Source organism: Gopherus evgoodei, chromosome 3, assembly GCF_007399415.2.
Source record: "Gopherus evgoodei ecotype Sinaloan lineage chromosome 3, rGopEvg1_v1.p, whole genome shotgun sequence".
In the NCBI taxonomy this organism is placed as follows: Eukaryota; Metazoa; Chordata; order Testudines; family Testudinidae; genus Gopherus; species Gopherus evgoodei.
This window is the reverse complement of record NC_044324.1, coordinates 40,476,584-40,494,949: the sequence shown is the minus strand read 5'-3', so window position 1 is coordinate 40,494,949 and position 18,366 is coordinate 40,476,584. Positions and strand designations below refer to the sequence as shown.

Below are 18,366 nucleotides of genomic sequence, written 5' to 3'. Positions count from 1 at the left end.
TCAAACAGTCAGTCGTAGAGGTAGGACTAAAACCCCCAAGTCCTGATTTCCATTTATCTTGTTCTCTGACTGCACAGTGCTTATGACTAGTTACTGAACATATCTGTTTGAAACGTAGGTATTTATTTTTAACAGCTTGCCAAGAATATTGGGAATGCTGGTTTTAATGAGATTATGGAATTTTGTCTGCCAGCTGATGAGACCGTCAAACCTAATCCAAGCAGCGATATGTAAGTATAGATCCTTTACTTGTTGAAAACAGAAAGTATTTAAATTGGCATCAGGAATGTCTTCTGTGCTGCTTAACGTGTTTTTGCACTCCATGTTGGGTGACTGTTTGGTTTGATTTTCACCACAAATGTAAACCTTTTTCTGGTGCCTTAATGATCAGTAAAGTACGTGTTCACCTCATTTCCCCCTACCTCTGATTCTGCAGTAGTGAAGGTTATGTGTAACTAAGTCCCTCCATTATACCTTACGAGTTATGGGACAAACTCACAGTGACTGGGATGTTGAAGTCCCCAGAGCATGGCTATAGTAGGAGACCAAGGATTGAAGCCCATGTTATCTCCTACACTGTTAAATACAAAAAGACTCTAAAATGAAGAACAGCCTACTGAGAAAAGAACAAGAGTACTTGTGGCACTTTAGAGACTAACAAATTTATTTGAGCATAAACTTTCATGGGCTACAGCCCATTTCTTCAGATGCATAGAATGGAACGTATATTGAGGACACACACACACACACACACACACACACACACACACACACACACACACACACACACACACACACACACACACACACACACACACACACACACACACACACACACACACACACACACACACACCATGAAAAGGTGGGAGTTGTCTTACTAACTCTGAGAGGCCAGTTAATTAAGAGAGAGAACTTTTGAAGTGATAATCAAGATAGTTTGATTCTCATATCAAACTGTCTTGATTATCACTTCAAAAGTTCTTTCTCTTACTTAATTGGCCTCTCAGAGCTGGTAAGACAACTCCCACCTTTTCATGGTTTCTGTATGTGTATATATATCTCCTCAGTATATGTTCCATTCTATGCATCCGAAGAAGTGGACTGTAGCCCACGAAAGCTTATGCTCAAATAAATTTTAGTCTCTAAGGTGCCACAAGTACTCCTGTTCTTTTTGCGGATACAGACTAACACAGCTGCTACTCTGGAGCCTGGTGAGAGTCACTGAGCACCTTCAGTACCCAATGACTTTAACTGAAGGGCTCAGTACCTCGTAGAATCAGGGTCTGAAAGTCCCAGCTTCACCCACTCCCTTTCCCTACTGCATGAACTGAGAGAGAGAAAAATTGTCCCACGGTGAAGTGAGCTGCCTAAGAGTCAGAAGCTGCCCTGGCTCAGCAGTATGATATCAGGGAACGCTAGCCATCTGGCTTTTCTCTGTTACCCACCATTTTTTTTTAGTTTGGTGATGTAAGGAAGATGCAGTTTAACAGAAAACAAATTAAAAAACAAAGCTGTTTTTTCATATTAATGATTCATATCTATGAAAAGCGTTTGCACTGTCATCTGTTTAAAGGATAGAAAATTAATCTGTGTGATAAAGCTCATCTGCCCAATTAAATCTCCTGGGATATGTGCAAAATAACAGTCTGCAAAAATACCAGATAATCTTTTTAGGCGGGTGACCCAGATAAAACAATCTGTTGAATTAAAAGCAACTTCTAACAAAACACTTCATATGAATCTGATTTTACATCTGACTTCTAATTGAAATAGTTATCCACCAACAGTTAAGAATGTGCATTCAACGGTTGTACTACAAATAACATTGTGAGGAACTCTCAAATAAATCTGAGAGGCTAAGCACTGTGAAAGAAAGGGGAAGGGTTAAACAAAATGAAAATCTAAGGACAAGAGAAGATTTTTGAAGCATACAAGCTTCCTGCTCCTTTGACAGCCTGATAGATAATGAAAAAATTAAAACCAGGAGAACAAGCTTTGAACAAAGCATACTTGCTCTGATTGCCATCGCTCTTTTGGTAATCTGTAACAGATCATACATTAAATAATTCTTAACAGCAGATTTTAAAAACAATTAACTTCAAACTTAATAATGTAAAACAATAGAGTAGAAGCATAGAAGTATTTTAAATTTGGTGCAGTTTTCATTTGTATTTGACTAAGTATTTGAATATCACATTCTTTGTTCTTTAGATGTCTTGTTTGGAGCTGGTAATGTTGTAATACTGACCTTTTCATTTAGATATTAAATTATACAATATATTCATAGACTAACTTAAAGTAGAAGAAAAAGAAAGAGTAGACAGTTTCCAAATGTTGAAGGAATAATTACCTTCATTTTCAGTGACTCCATCCTGTATATCTACTCTGAATGGTCTAATCTGTCAATTTTGATACACTCATTAGTATACTATCTAAGGCCTAAATTGTGGCTTTGGCACAAGCTCTCTATGCATAGGGTAGTATATATCTGCACCACCTCAAGACCACAACAGGTGAGGAATTATACCTCTGAGAGATACAATTCCCTCAATTTGCCCAGGGTCCCAGGTGGGCCACGCTGAGATTGCTCAGTTAGGGCAAAGTGCAAAGAATGGGGCAGACAATCACCAAAACTGGTTGTTATTTCTAATACTTTAGATTCACCAAGCCAGCAACAAAACAGCTTCCACAATACCTTACTGGCTACCCGGAAGACAAAAGCACAGTTCCCTTAAAGGAACCCAGCCTTGGGCTTCCTCACAGATAGCCAAGTCAAATATGATGAGGATTACTGAAATCTTGGTCATTATACAAATAGTTCTATCAGTCCCAAAGGATCAGACACATTACCCTCCAGGTTAATGAATATTTCAGATCCTGCCAAATTCTTATCAACTAAACTAAAATTTATTTAAAAAGTGAGAGTGAGTATTGGTTAAAAGATCATTTTACATGCAGACATGAATGGCGTTCTTAGGTCATTTTCATAGTAGAGATGGTGAGCTTTAGAACTGCAAAGAGTTCTTTCAGAATTAGTGGACATTGGACTGTACCTATGGACTATCAGGGTGATTCAGAATGGAATTGAAGAACTCAGTCTTTCGGCTTAAACTTCCCCTGATAAAGCTTAAGCAGATCTGACATGAAAGGATCAGGTCCCAAGAGTTTTTTATAGTTTTCTGGCAAGCTCTGATAGTCTCTTGACAGCAAGAGTTCCTTGGGTGAAGAATAGTGTCTTTGAAGTAGAATTACCTATTTCCTATGTATACACAGGTAACTAGTTGCATTCATCAGCATAAGATAATTATCAATTAAGCAATTTATAGACAGGTTACTACAAACTTCAGAGAGAAATATAGACAATGACATTATTACATGCAAGTTCTTTGAGTGCTTGTCACGTCCATTCCACATTAGGGTGTATGTGCGCCGTGTGCACGAGTGTTGGAAACTTTTCCCTTAGTGGTACCCGCTGGGCTGGCGGGGCCCCCACCTGAGTGATGCCACTGCGCCAGGCATATATACCCCCGCTGGCCCGACCCCCTCTAGTTCCTTCTTACCGTCTGTGGTGGTGTTGGAACAACCTCTTGCTCTCCTACAAGAAGCAATCCCTTAGCTTTAGAGTACTTAGCTGCTGTCTGTTCATTAGCATTCTGTTGTGTGGACACTTACTAGATTAGGTGCTTGGAGGCTTCCAGCACCCACCTCGGGCTGTGGGGGTGGGAGGGGGTGGGGTGCAGGCCCACAGGCTTAGGGCTTGTGCCACGTGCCGCAAGCCTATGCTGGTTAGTGACCCCCACGGCTCCTGTCTACGTTGCCTGGGGAAAGCATGCTAAACAGAGAGGTGTAAGATTAGCAAGGTTTTTAAGCCTACAACAAAGAAAGAGAGAGATTTTTGCTTGAAGCAGTTCTTGATGGAGGCAGCTCTGCAGCCTCCTTGGTGCGGAGTGCCCCGGAGTTGTCAAGAGACCCAGTGCCGGGCAAGCACCGCAAGCCGTTGGCCCCAGAGAAAAGTAGGCCCTGGCACTGCTCATCCTCCCCAGTGTGCGGCCCAAGGCCAAGCCAAAAGAAGGGCGTGGACATTCCCCACAAAGGAGACCGACACCATCTAAGGGCCTGGGCACCGGAAAGAGTGGGATGGACATTGTGCCAGCGCTGGTGGCACCAGTGCCACAAGTCCCTCTGAATCCAGTCCTAAGTGAACTCAGTGAGGACAACTGGCTCGAGGGAGTAATGGATCAGCCCTCCATGCCTGGCACCTTTGAGGCAGCGAAGGACCTCATCAGGTTGTCAGTGAGCCCCCTCCCGATCAGGAAGAAGCCTGCAGCACCCGAGGGGAAAGCCGGCAATGGTGCGCCATTCAAGGTCACTATCTCAGCATCACTCCTGCCGTTGGTCCCAGTGAGTGTCGAGTCTGCGGACTCTCAGTTACCCCTGACACAGAGGGAAGCCTTGATACCGGAGACGAGTCAGCGCACGGGGTTAGTGCAAGGAACCCGACGCTCTCTGGCACCCTCCAGAGACTGGCACCAAGAGAAGGTGAGCTGACCATCTCCAAAGGTATCCAGAAGTCACCAGTCCAGATCTTGGGAGCACCGACACTGGTCCAGGTCCTGTGAGCAGCGATAAACGGTCCTGATTGGCGAGAAGCCGCTCGGCGATATCCTGCCAGCACGGGTTGAATGCATTGCTGTGGCCTTTGTGCTCGGCGTCACCAGTCTGGCACCGACTCGGGCCGATACACTTACCCGCACTGGGCACTGGACGGCAGAGATCACCAGGATGGGTGGCAACCCCAGTGGGGTCCACTGGGACACTGGCTCTTCTGGACCCTCTGGGCCTACCACCAGCGGCTAGGGGCTCCCTCCAGGGCCAGCTACTCGGTGCACCAGTCCCGGTCCCCACACTGACGCTCCTCTGTGTGGGAAGCCATGGCATCCAGACAACTGCGCCATCGCCAAGCGAGAAACTGGAGGAACCGGCATTGAGTCCGGTGCCGCCCAGGGTCAGCTATCTAGGCCTGAGCTGGATGCCCCTCCTTCGGGGGAGGGGTACCAAGGGGATTAGCAGGAGGAAGTGGAGCAGCTGCTGATCTCGACATCCCCGGATGAAGCGGTGGCACGCACAGCGGTATCAGGACCTCCTCCAGTAGACCACAGAGTCCACCAAGAGCTTCTGCGTAAGGTTGCTCATAACCTGGGGTTGCAGGCCAAGAAGGCGGTTGAGCAGGAGGACCCCATAGTGGACATCCTGAGCCCATAGGGTCCATCCAGAATAGCACTTCTGCTTATTAAGACCATACAGTCGAACTATAAGACTATATGGCAGACCCTGGCCTCCAGCGCTCCAACAGCCAAACGTGTGGAATTGAAGTACTTCGCCCTGTCAAAGGGGTACGACTTCTTGGTTTGCCACCCAAGCCCATATTCCCTGGTAGTCTCGGCGGTAAAGGAGAAAGAGTGCCATGGGCAGCAGGCCCCAGCCCCTAAGGCCAAGGAAGTGAAGAGCCTGGACCTGTTTGGCAGGAAGGTGTATTCCTCAGGGGGCCTCCAGTTGAGGGTTGCTAACCAACAGGCCATCCTCAATAGGCATAACTTCAGCTCCTGAGCAGCAGTGGGGAAGTTTAAAGACAGCCTCCCATAGGGTTCCCAACAGGAGTTTACGGCTCTGGTGGACGAAGGCAAGGCCATAGTGAAGACCTCTCTCCAGGCATCCTTGGATTTGGCGGACGCGGCGGCCAGGACAGTCGCATCTGGCATGGTCATGCGACACTCAGCATGGCTGCAGGAGTCAGGTCTGTCGCCAGAGGTACAGAACTCGTTCCAGGACCTCCCCTTTGAAGGGTCCGGGCTCTTTTCGGACCAGATGGACGCAACGCTGCATAGCCTCAAGGACTCGGGGACCACACTGAAGTCGCTGGATATGCACACCCTGGCGACCAAAAGAAAGCCTTTCAATTCCCAGCTGCCTCCTCAGCATCGCTACCAACCTCGTCCTAGGCAGGAGCCCTACCACAGGCGAAATGGGGATAACAGCAGGCGGGGTAATGATGATAACAATAGCTCCAATAGGCCAGGCCAGAGCCAAGGCCAGCATAAGTCTCAGCCCGGCCCTAAACCAGGCTTTTGAAGGTGCTGTCAAGGACAGCGTACCGGACCAATTGCCGGATCCATCCCCTTGCTTCCTGGATCGCCTGCCCCGCTTCTCCTGTGCGTGTCCAGTACTATGTCGGACCACTGGATGTTATGCACAGTGCAAAGTAGTTACAGGCTGCAGTTCTCCTCCCTGCCTATCCCCCACCCCTCTTCAGGGACCCTTCTCATGAGCACCGCCTGGAAAAGGAGGTTTGCAAGCTCCTAGAGGCGGGTGTCAGTAGAGTTGGTACCGAAGGACTTAAGAGGAAAAGGGTTCTACTCCCTCTGCTTCCTCATTCCCAAGGCCAAAGGAGGCCTTTGACCCATTCTGGACCTGCGCGGGCTCCACAAGTTCCTGGTCAAGGCCCAGTTCCGCATGGTCTCTCTGGGCACCATCATCTCTTCCCTGGATCCGGGGGACTGGTACGCTGCCCTTGACATGAAGGATGCATACTTCATATCACCATCCACTCAGCGCATCGCTGATTCCTGCGCCTCACTGTGAACCAAGAACATTACTGGTTCACAGTTCTCCTGTTTGGCCTAGCTGCGGCCCCACAGATGTTCACAAAATGCACAGCGGTGGTGGTAGCCTTCTTACTGAGGCAAAGCGTTTGAGTTTACCCATACCTCGACGACTGGAGGTTTGGTCCCATGTGCAAGTGGCCCTGAGACTATTCCGCACACTGGGGTTCCTAGTCAACACTCCCAAGTCCACCCTCATTCCAGTGCAGATAGTGGAATTCACAGGGGCGGTCCTAGATGCAGTACAGGCAAAGGCGAGCCTCCAAGTATCACGATTCCTGGCCATCCAGCAAGCAGTGAACTCCCTCTGCCAGTTTCCCACTACAACGGCCAGCTGCTGCCTGAGGCTGCTGGGCCACATGACAGCATGCACACATGTGGTCAAGCATGCCAGACTGAAACTCAGGATGCTGCAGGTTTGGCTCGCCCGTGTATACCTCCCAGGCAGGGACCCACCTTGACTTGGTAGTGACAGCCCTGGAGGATATGTTAGACTCCCTGCAGTGATGGCTGTCCCAGACCGTGGTTTGCGAAAGCATCCCCTTTGCTGCACAACAACCAGACTTGACACTTGTGACAGATGCGTCAGACCTCAGATGGCGGGGCTCACCTAGGAGACCTTAGGACTCAGGGCTTGTGGTCGGGAGCGGAGCGGTCACTCCATATCAGTGTGAAGGAACTCAGGGCAGTTTGTTTAGCCTGCTAGACTTTTCACGCTGCTTTGAGTGGTCACAGAGTGACAGTTCTGATAGACAAGACGACTGCCATGTTTTACATAAGCAGGGCGGAGCCCGTTCCTCGCCGCTCTGCCACGAGGCTCTCCTCCTCTGGAACTTTTGCAGAGCCCATGCCATTCACCTCAAGGTGTCACATCTCCTGGGGGTATGGAACAAACTGGCGGACCACCTCAGCAGGTTGTACTGCATGCATGAGTGGATGCTTAGAGCGGATGTCATGTATTCGCTTTTCCGCAAGTGGAGGTTTCCTCAGGTAGACCTGTTTGCTGCCGGGGCAACACCCAGTGCCCGCAATTCTTCTCATTCCAGGGCCGCAGCCCGGGCTCAGTAGCAGACGCATTCACAATCCCCCGCTTTCTCTGGTACATACAGTCCTGCTCAAGGTGTGCAGGAACGGGACGGGGGGCGGTTATCCTCATCGCCCCAGCCTCGCCCCACCAGCACTGGTTCACCACACTCCTGGAGCTGTCAGTGGAATTTCCAGTAACCCTGCCCCTACACCGGGATCTCATCACGCAGGACGGAGGGCAGCTCCTCTACCCTGACCTGCAATCACTGCATCTGACGGCACAGAAGCTCTGTGGCTGAATGCTTTAGAGGGCCAGTGCTCCCTCCCTGTGCAGCAGGTTCTACTTGGTAATAGGAAGCCCTCTACCAAAGTGACTTCCCTGGCCAAGTGGAAGAGGTTCTTACTGCACCTCAAGCAGCAGGAGCTGGCTCCGTCCTTGATCAGGGTGCGTATGGCAGCCATCTCCGCCTTCCACCCGGGGTTTTCAGGGGGCTTGGAGTTCTCCCACCCAATGGTGGAGCGGTTCCTTAAAGGACTAGGGAGGGTGTTCCCTTACTCACGCCCCCCAGTCCCTCCATGGAATCTCAACTTTGTCCTTTCTAAGCTCATGGGGCCCCCGTTCGAGCCACTTGCCACCTGCTCCTTCCTCCAGCTTTCCTGGAAGGTGGCATACCTGGTGGCCATTACCTTTGCCAGAAGGGTATCTGAGCTGAGGGCACTCATCTCGGAGCTGCTGTATACAGTATTTCATAAAGACAAGGAGCAGCTCTGCCCACATCCCAAGATCCTCCCAAATGTGGTCTCACAATTCCATCTGGGCCAAGACATTTGTCTGCTGGTGTTTTTTCCCAAACCCTGTGCGGACACGAGTCACCACAATCTGCACTCCCTGGATGTCCGTTGGGCGTTGGTGTTCTACTTGGAGCGCACCAAACCCTTTCGTAAATCCGCGCAGCGAATCTCCTCCTGGATTACAGACTGCATTCGGGCATGTTATGACCTCTCAGGTGTTCCAGCCCTGGCGGTCATGGTCCATTCGACCAGGGCGCAAGCAGCTTCAGCGGCTTTCCTGGCACAGGTCCTGGTCCAGGAGATCTGCAGAGCAGCCACCTGGTTGTCAGCGCATACCTTTACAACCCACTACATGGTCGACCAGCAGGCCCGAGACGATGCGGTGGTTGGCGGGGCAGTCCTTCGATCAATTGCTCTGTGACTCCTGCCATCCTCCGAAGCTAAGCTTGTGATTCACCTAATGTGGATTGGACATGAACAAGCACTCGAAGGAAAAATGTATGTGTTTTCATATATATTCCCTGTTATATGTTAACCATGTAAACAGATGGTTCCTTTCTGTTTCTGTATCTATTAAATTGAGAGATTGAAAGGGAATATTAACATGTAGATGAAAAAACCGGTTACCTACCTTTTCGTAACTGTTGTTCTTCAAGATGTGTTGTTCATGTCCATTCCACCACCCTCCTACCCTTCTGTCGGAGTCACCAGCAAGAAGGAACTGGAGGGAGTCGGGCCAGCGGGGGTATATATGCACGGTGGAGTGGCGCCGCTCAGGCAGGGGCCCTGATGGAAGCCGCTAAGGAATAAGTTTCCGACACTCATGCACGCGGCATGCATACACTCTAATGTGGAATGGACATGAACAACACATCTCGAAGAACAACAGATACAAAAAGGTAGGTAACCGGTTTTTTCATCTACATGTTAATATTCCCTTTCAATCTCTCAATTTAATAGATACAGAAACAGAAAGGAACCATCTGTTTACATGGTTAACATATAACAGGGAATATATATGAAAACACATACAATTAGTATTACCTCTAATTCTCTAACAGTATAGGTTTGCATTTCAACATATTAGTCTCTCTAACATGAAATGGCTCTGATTACCATTTACATATCCTTTAATATGTCTCTAAAGGTTGAATCTGGGTCAATTAGCCAGCTAGCTGTGTAACACTTTCTGGCCTCTGTCACAGGTACAATTCAGTCCCTTCTCCTACCTTTCTCTGGTGGGGAGAGGGGGTGGTAATTTGGGCATATAGCAGCAACAACATGCTCTAACTCATGTGTTCTATTAATTATTATGATTTGAATTTCTGTAACACGGGTAGGCAACCTATGGCACATGTGCTGAAGGCGGCACACGAACTGATTTTCCGTGGCACTCACACTGCCCGGGACCTGGACACCAGTCCTGGGGGCTCTGCATTTTAATTTAATTTTAAATGAAGCTTAAACGTTTTGAAAACATTATTTACTTTACTTTACATACAATAATAGTTTAGTTATATATTATAGGCATATAGAGAGTGACCTTCTAAAAACATTAAAATGTATTACCGGCATGCAAAACCTTAAATTAGAGTGAATAAATGAAGACTCGGCACACCACTTCTGAAAGGTTGCCGACCCCTACTGTAACACCTAGAAGCCCTAAGTATCACCCGACTCTATTGTGCTAAGCTCTATACAAACATAGAACAAAAAGATGATCCCTGCCCCAAGGCGCTTACAATCTAAGTATAAGACAAGAAGTGACTGATAGGGAAGTACAGGTAACCAGTGTGACAATATTGGTCAGCATGCATACCAACAGCTCCAAGGCTCCACCCATTCCCTGCCTATATGTTCTGGTTATGGGAAGTAGTGGGCATACAGAACCTGCTTACTGTTATGAATCTGGATCCAAGGTCTGGGTAGTATGTGCAGGGGTGTAAGGAAGGTTTCTTGTACCCTCACACAAGCAACTAGTATAAACAACAAGCTATCTCAGTGCATGTTACATAGGGTTAGTGTCAGCAAACCAAAATATGAAGCTTTGAGATGACTCTCAAGCATAAATCTGGTATAATCATGAGCGCAATTTCACATCAGGGTTTTAGAAGAGACAAAATTGTTGCCAAATGTCTCAGTGTTTTTCTGTATCACTGAGGATATTGGATGTTCAGTTCATCATAACTCTAATACAGTAGAACCTCAGAGTTATGGACACCTCAGGAATGGAGGTTGTCCGTAACTCTGAAATTTTCATAACTCTGAACAAAGCTCAGTTCAGACTCCAGCAGCTGACACTCCAGGTCAGGCTCCAGCAGCAGCTGAGTGTCCTACTCAGCGCTGGCATGAGCTTGCAAGCTTGTCGTCCTCCAGGTGGGGTGTGTGTGCATAAATGTGTGTGTGTGAGAGAAAATAGTGTGTCCCCCTCCTGGGGGTAAAAACACATGCCCCTCCCGGTCTCCTGCTCTGTTGGCTCCGGCTGCCTTGGGCTGGCAGCCCCAGTCTTCACCCTCTAGCTAGCTGTAAGGAGCTGCCCTGTGTTGGGGGGGTGAGGTGGGGACAGGCAGCCCAGATGTGCCTATCTTTAAAATGCAATACAGGCACAGTACAATATTTGCTTGTGGGGGCAGGTGGGGGGGGGGGGAGAGTGTTTGCTGCTGCCTGATTGGTTACTTCCGGTTTCACATGGTCCAGTTGACCGGTCAGTCTGGTGTTTATATCTTTGAGGTTCTACTATAGTTGTTTTTTACACTGGATGAATAAAACAAACTGCATGTCATACATACGTATGTGAGAGTAGGGGACTATCAAAATTAATGTGAAACAACCCTTCCCCAGATTAGAGATTGTTTAAAATATTTTTGCCTGCTTATGTGTGTGTCTGTAGAGATACTGTTAAAAGTTTTAAAAGTAAATTATATTCAATTTCAGGAATGCAAGAAAAGATTATATTACTGCCAAGTATTTTGAGAGAAAATATGCAAGGAAGAAACATGTTGACAATGCAGCTAAACTGTATAGCCTCTGTGAAGCAGTCAAAGCAAGAGACATTTTTGGATTGGTTCAAGTATATGCTGATGGTGTGGATCTGACTGAAAAAATTCCACTAGCCAATGGACATGTAAGAGTGGCAAATTTTCCTATCCAGCCTTTTAATAAGAGATGCAGCATGTTTTTATTAACGAAAGTGACAATTAATAATTTTTGAGTAACTCATATAAGTCCTTGCTGTTATAAGATGTTTTGTAATAGAAAAAGAATAGAGTAAATTAATTAAACCTCAAAATTAAAATCACTCTAATTTATTTTAATGATTTAAAATGCTCTATTTAAAAACAGCTCAAGTCTGTTTTCTGTTTTGTTTAAACCAGTTTTATTTGTCTTTTGGGGGGAGGGGAGAAAGTTTCTACAAAAGAATATCTTTCAACACAGCATGTGTAAGGATATTGAAAATTTAACATTTGGATTCATCTGATTGACGTGCTAGTACAGTTTCATTCATTATTAGAATTGAAAATCTGGGAATATTTGGTCTTCCACATTTGTTGTTCTTGTAATCTGTTTAGGAAGAGATCTAATAATTGGACTGTTCAGAAAGTAGCCTGTAGTGCTAATGTTGCTTACTAATTGACTGAAAAGCCACACTGAAGAACATGAACATAAACAAAACAAAACAAAAACCTCTCTTTTTGGGCTTGATAACTTCAAGCTTTCTTAAAACACATTTGTAATTCTGTTTATATGTTTATACATAAATCAGAGCTTTCCAGTTTGATAAGAAAGGGATAACTAGATTTCAGGCTCAAAAATAGATTCCTTTATTGTTACTAGGAAGAATTCTCCAAGTGTTTTATACAGCTGTGAGGGACTTTAGTTTGTTTGTGTTTTAGTTTTGTTTTAATTTAGTTTTAAATTTGAACAGTCAGTTGGACAGCCTTTCTGGATATTGAACTCTGCAAGCATCCCCCTTTCTAAAAGCCCATATCTAGAATTAATTCACCCTTTAGGACTCAATTCAGCAAAGCATTTATGCACGTGCTTAAGTCCCAGTATCTTCAATGAGACTTTTAAGTGCCTTGCCGAAGAGGGGGTGGATGAACTGGGGCCATAGCTTTTAAAACTACAGCTGGATTTTCCCACAGCAGGTCTGCATTCCTGTAAATACATTAACTCTTCTAGGTTTTGTGGAGTTGGCAGCTTGGTGTAGTGTTAACTAAGCCTGGTTATAGAGTTAAAAGAATTGCATACACAGTGGTATAAAGGCCAGAAGTGGTAAATGCTGCCTTTTGCCATTTTCACTTGATTTTAGATTCTTTTAATAGATTTAATTTGAATGTCAGAATGTAACATTAGATCATCTAGTCCGACCCTCTGTATATTGCAGGGCATTAAATATCACTCAGATAACTCTTTTTATTAAGCTCAGTTGGACTAAAGCATTTCAGTCTTCAGGAGACTAAACTGTTATGTGCCACGGCCTGAGAACAGGAGAGACCAAGATGCCACTAATGCCCGAGGTTCTTGCAATGGCAGAGAATTGATTTGGTGGGGTGTGCCCAGATGATCCTAGCAAATCATCCAGGCTGTCTAGGAAGGCAAAAAACCTCCCAAGGTCCTTGCCAGTGTGACCTTTGGGAAAATTCCTTCCTGGCCCCAAATTTGGCAGGCAGTTTAACACTGAGCATGTGAGCGAGACGCGTCAGCCAGACATGTAAGAAAAAAGATTCTCTGTACTATGGAGTGCTTGTAAAGTTTGCTGTAGAAAAGAGCACTCATAAGCAAGACCAGGAGTTGGAGACAGTGGTCCAGATTTCCAAGTCACTGATCCCAGCATAAACAAAGAGTAATTCTGTTGATGCTTATGAAGCTACATCAGTGTAAAACTAGTGTGGAAGGAGAATCAAGCCCAATATTTTCTGACATATTCTAAACTCTAAAGGTCTGGAGAAGAGTATTACATTCAGACTTGTAGGGAAAATGTGATTTTTATTTTTTTTATTTATTTATTTATTTTAAATTTATGTTTTTTATGAGGCAGGCAGAAATCAATATTCAGGAGTTGCACTGTTACCGTGTAAAATTTGTGCAATGTATAATGTGAAATGTTTTCCCTAAAGATTCTTTGAGCTGATAGTCAAAAGAAACACTTTTTTTTTTTTTTTTAATTTAGGAGCAAGACGAAACAGCACTTCACCTTGCAGTTAGATCAGTTGATCGAACTTCACTTCACATAGTTGACTTTTTAGTGCAGAATAGGTAAGTGTATAATTAATTATTAAAATGCAACTGTTTGAGCTATATGAAATAGTACTTCACGTAGAGTTACAGTGGGAGCAAATTTGATTCATAAACTTTAATTCTGTCTTTTGAAAATCTAGGTCTCAAGTGTTTGTGGGAAGATAACTTTATTAGCATGTGGCTAGGAAATTAATTTGAAACAACTTTTTCTCCCAACAGCGGCAACCTTGACAAGCAAACATATAAGGGTAGCACAGCTTTGCATTACTGCTGTTTGACTGACAACGTTGAGTGCCTCAAACTGCTGCTGAGAGGGAAGGCTTCTATTGAAATAGGTAAAAGGATAATGTGTACTCCATTTCAATATTTGCTACTCTTGCAAATGGTCTCTGAGAAAAGTGTAGCAATGATAAGTGAAGATTAGCAATGCATCTGCATTTTCCCCTTCTATTGTGTAACGTGTTCCACTGTATAATATCTCAATTCTTTTAGAAATGATTAAAATATTGATTTTTTTAAAAATTCAAGTTTAAACAAAGTAGTGTGGATTGATTAAAATTAGTGATTTAAATCATCAAGTGGAAAGCCTTGATTTAGATCAGCGATTTTAATCAACTTTTCCATTTTGGTTTCCATTATCTAAAGGAAGATGCAGTCTCACTGGTTGATATAATCATTAAAACATGTTGTTTTGCAACAAAATAGAGCCTTTACACTAATTTTGGAACACCTTTTTCCTCCTAGGGTGGTACGCTATAACTATATATTTTTATTTAAGCAATTGTATAGCAATAACACTTTGAGGTTCAACCCAGACCAGTGAGAGGTTGTGTTGCCACGTGCCCCGTAATCCTGGGTGCCTGAAATGCTCTGCTGTGGCTCACAGCCCAGACACCAGCATCCAGCTGACAAGCATGTAGTTCCCTGAGTGTCTGTGTCCTTAGCAGGCTTGATTCAGTGGTCTAATACCAGCAGCCCTTCTAAAACACAGCAGCTCCACCCTGGTCTCCACCAGCCTTGGTAATTGCAGGGTGACCACAACGCACTGCCTGTCCCAAATTTCCCCAAAACCATCTGCCATGAAGTGTCCAGCCCTCTCCTGGAACACTGAGGGGAGTAATAAGATTTGTTGCTCCTTTAAAGAGACAAAAGTACAGCATATTACTTTAATTTCAACAATTCTTTCAATTCAAACGCAGCACTGAATTGGATTATAGTAAAAATAAAACAGGTGTATTAATAGAAGGACAATAGGTTCAGTGATACCAAGTAGAAAGGATTGGACAGATTACAAACAAACAAAAGTAAAAATACTTATTCTAATGGCTAAACCCTAACTTAACACGATGTATACTATGCCCAATGTCGTTTTCTCACCAATCTTGTCTGGCGTGCCTGACCAGACCCAGTGGCCAGGCCTCAACACAGAGCACAAAATGTTTGGTTCCTTTGTTGTCTTAGATGTAGGATAAAGTAGGAGTCTCTCTCTGTCCCTTATATTCCCAAAGGAATTTTCTTTGTCCTGCAAGTCAGGAAGGCCTCTTGGGGATTTCGTCTCCTGTATCTTTCTGAGATCCAGGAGCCATGTAAATTCTCTGTTGAGTTCAGTTTTAGGATAACCCTCACTGGTTTAGCTTAAAAGGTAAAGAAAACTATCATGTGAATGCAGCTTCCTTTTCTCTGCCTGATGACCAGGCTGGCCAGCCAAGCAAATACACATTCCATTGTCTAGGGCAGACTGGGCTTATGCACTGATTGTCAAACACATTTTAAGAACATAATTCTAGCACATATCCATAACTCTTTGAACACACCCCATATATACATCATGCAAGAATATTAATGACCAGTGAGTTATTAGTTTTCCAATGATGTAGTACATGCCGCCTTTTAGATACAGATTGTAAGAGTGTGTTAAGTGTAGTGAGTATGTCAGGCCTGACGAGAGCTGCCAACACAGAGTAGTGAACTATCACTGGGCCTCTGTGTCATAATAGCTTAATACTTCAGATTCTTATTAAATGTACTTTTTTAGTATGTTAGATAATGGTGAATGAAATATCGCTTATTTACTGGATTAACTTTTTGCTCATGGTTTGTGTCAAACTGCATCAGGATGGTAACTGGAATTTAATTAAATACACACAAAAGCATGTAAAACGTATTTGTATTAAAACAACCTTAAGAGTTTTGTATACATAAACTTCCTGTATCAAACCATGTTTCACATTTCTAACTACATTATAATAAATGTAGGCCTTAACATATTTTGTATTAAATGCAGATTTCATTTTAAACAAGTTTACATTAAATTTATTATAATTTAAATACTATAATTAAAAAATCCAATTTGAATTTAAAAATCCAATTTTTAATTTAAAAAAAAATGTATCCTCCCTGAAACAAAGGGCATAAACTAGTGTTTTTAAACAATTTTTGAAACCACACCATATAGCTAAAAATCCCTCTGTTTAACTGGCCTGTAAGCAGGCTACATAGTGGGATTTGTGGGAGCAGTAATAACTTATATTAAGTTATCACAATGAGCAGCAGCCAGCTAGATGCTGCTGTGGGGAACTTAACATGAAGGAAGACAATCATTTTTAGAATAACTTAGTTTGGCTCATTTATTCAACTTAGTTCAGTTCATTTCTTGTGAAAAAAACCTAATATCATTCTGGAATCAATTAACAGGCTCAAGATATAGGAGCTTATTTTCGTACTCTTGTTTGGCACTGGTGAGGCCTCAGCTGGAGTACTGTGTCTAGTTCTAGGTGCCACACTTTAAGATAGATGTGGACAAACTGGAGCGAGTTCAGAGGAGAGCAATAAAAGGTTTAGAAAAATCTGACCTATGAGGAAAGGTTAAAAACACTGGGAAATGGTTAGCCTTGAGGAAAGAAGAGTGACGGGGAGACCTGATAATACTCTTCAGATAAGTTTAGTGCAATTATAAAGATGGCAGAGATCAATTGCTGTCCATTTCATTGAAGGTAGGACAAGCTGTAATGATCTTAATGTGCATCAAGGAAGAGTTAGGTTAGATACTAGGAAAATCTTTCTAATTATAAAGATGGTTAAATACAGTACTGGAATATGTTTCCAGGGAGGTTGTGGAGTCCCCATCATTGAAGGTTTTAAAGACTAGGTTAGACAAACATCTGTCAAAGATGTTCTAGGTATATTTGGTCCTGCCTCGAGGTCCCTTCCCGCCCTATATTTCTGTGATTCTGTGCTTACATAAATATAGGTGTACCTCATGTTTAATAATGTGCTCATGTCACCTATTACACATAGCAGTGTGACTTTTCTCTTCTCACTGAATTGTAGCCAATGAAGCTGGAGAGACGCCGCTTGATATAGCTAAACGTTTAAAACATACACACTGTGAAGAGTTGGTAAGTTTTGCATCTTCCAATATGATTTTGTTTTTATAAATAGAATTATTTCTGAACATGTAGTAGTTCATAGTGGGTATTCAGTGAGTATTTGCAGCACACAAATACCATCAGCATCTGTTCAGTGGCCTATAAGAGACGAACTGATGAAATCAGTCAGGTACCTCTTTGATAGGTGTCCACATATCAAAAACTGCCATAATAGTTAACTTATTTGTTTGGGAGTCTCAACAGAGAAGCCAATAATTGAAGCAAATAAGGCCTAAGTTACCCTCTCACTCCATAGCATTGTTGGTTAGGGCAAGGCCAAGCTGCATCTGGTTTATTTGCTCTGTGGATAACCCGATTTCAGTCTTCAAGCTTGCCTGTCCAATAACTTTCTGAAGCACTAAACTCTTGTTTTAAAAGACATAATCTTTGCACTTTAAAAGAAAAAAAATACTGATTTTTACATCTGTTCAAGGAAGTTCTATTTTAACTGTTCATAACTACTGCACATGGCACTGTCACTAACAGACTACTGTGTTTCCTTAGCTTACTCAAGCATTATCAGGAAGATTTAATTCTCATGTTCATGTAGAATATGAATGGCGGTTACTCCATGAAGATCTGGATGAAAGTGATGATGATGTGGATGAAAAGTTGCAGGTTTGTGCCTAACGCTGTAGATTTAACTTTACAAACATGTCTTTTAAAAACATTTGTATGCTTTAGATAGAATGTTACATTGTTTTTACAGGTAAGGGTGCGGAATAATGCAAATGAAATTTCATAATGAAAATCGGTGGTTTTGTTTCCAAATGATTTCTTGAATTATAGTTTGTCTGCCTTTTCCTGTTGGTTTGATTTACAAAGCAATTTAGTTTGTCATGATCAGATGGTGCCTTTGTGATGTAAAGGAGGGAAATTGAGGCATGTGGTGGCTCCTCCTCTTCCCAAAGCTGGCATTTTAGTGATAGTCAGCTAGTGCAGAACACAGTACAGTTTGTTTCAGTAAATCAAGATTTTTTGTATTTATGGGACGCATAGCAGAAGCTAACATCAAAGATAGGAAAGGTGCCTTCAAAAGATAGTGATTCATTATAGAATCTTCACATACATATAAAATGTCTGAGCTCAATGGCTCTGGTTTTGCAAAGAGTTATGCATGGGCATCACTTCAGTGCGATTAATGCTGTGCATTAAGTTAAGCATGTTCATTGTTTTTTGCAGGATTGGGTCCTTAGCTCTGAATCCTCTCCGTAAAA

The 18,366-nt window shown here is 43.7% G+C and overlaps 1 protein-coding gene across 4 annotated transcripts in view; it reads left to right on the top strand.

The window, feature by feature from the left end:
- The window catches only part of ASAP2 (ArfGAP with SH3 domain, ankyrin repeat and PH domain 2), a 196,749-nt gene that overhangs the window by 133,629 nt on the left and 44,754 nt on the right, over window positions 1–18,366 (top strand). For all 4 annotated transcript variants that reach the window (XM_030555465.1, XM_030555463.1, XM_030555464.1 and 1 more), the window contains 6 exons: window positions 136–230; window positions 11,415–11,604; window positions 13,654–13,739; window positions 13,941–14,056; window positions 17,052–17,119; window positions 17,654–17,767. In XM_030555465.1, coding sequence (XP_030411325.1) covers window positions 136–230; window positions 11,415–11,604; window positions 13,654–13,739; window positions 13,941–14,056; window positions 17,052–17,119; window positions 17,654–17,767 — 669 coding nt within the window. The remainder of the gene's footprint in view (window positions 1–135; window positions 231–11,414; window positions 11,605–13,653; window positions 13,740–13,940; window positions 14,057–17,051; window positions 17,120–17,653; window positions 17,768–18,366) is intronic.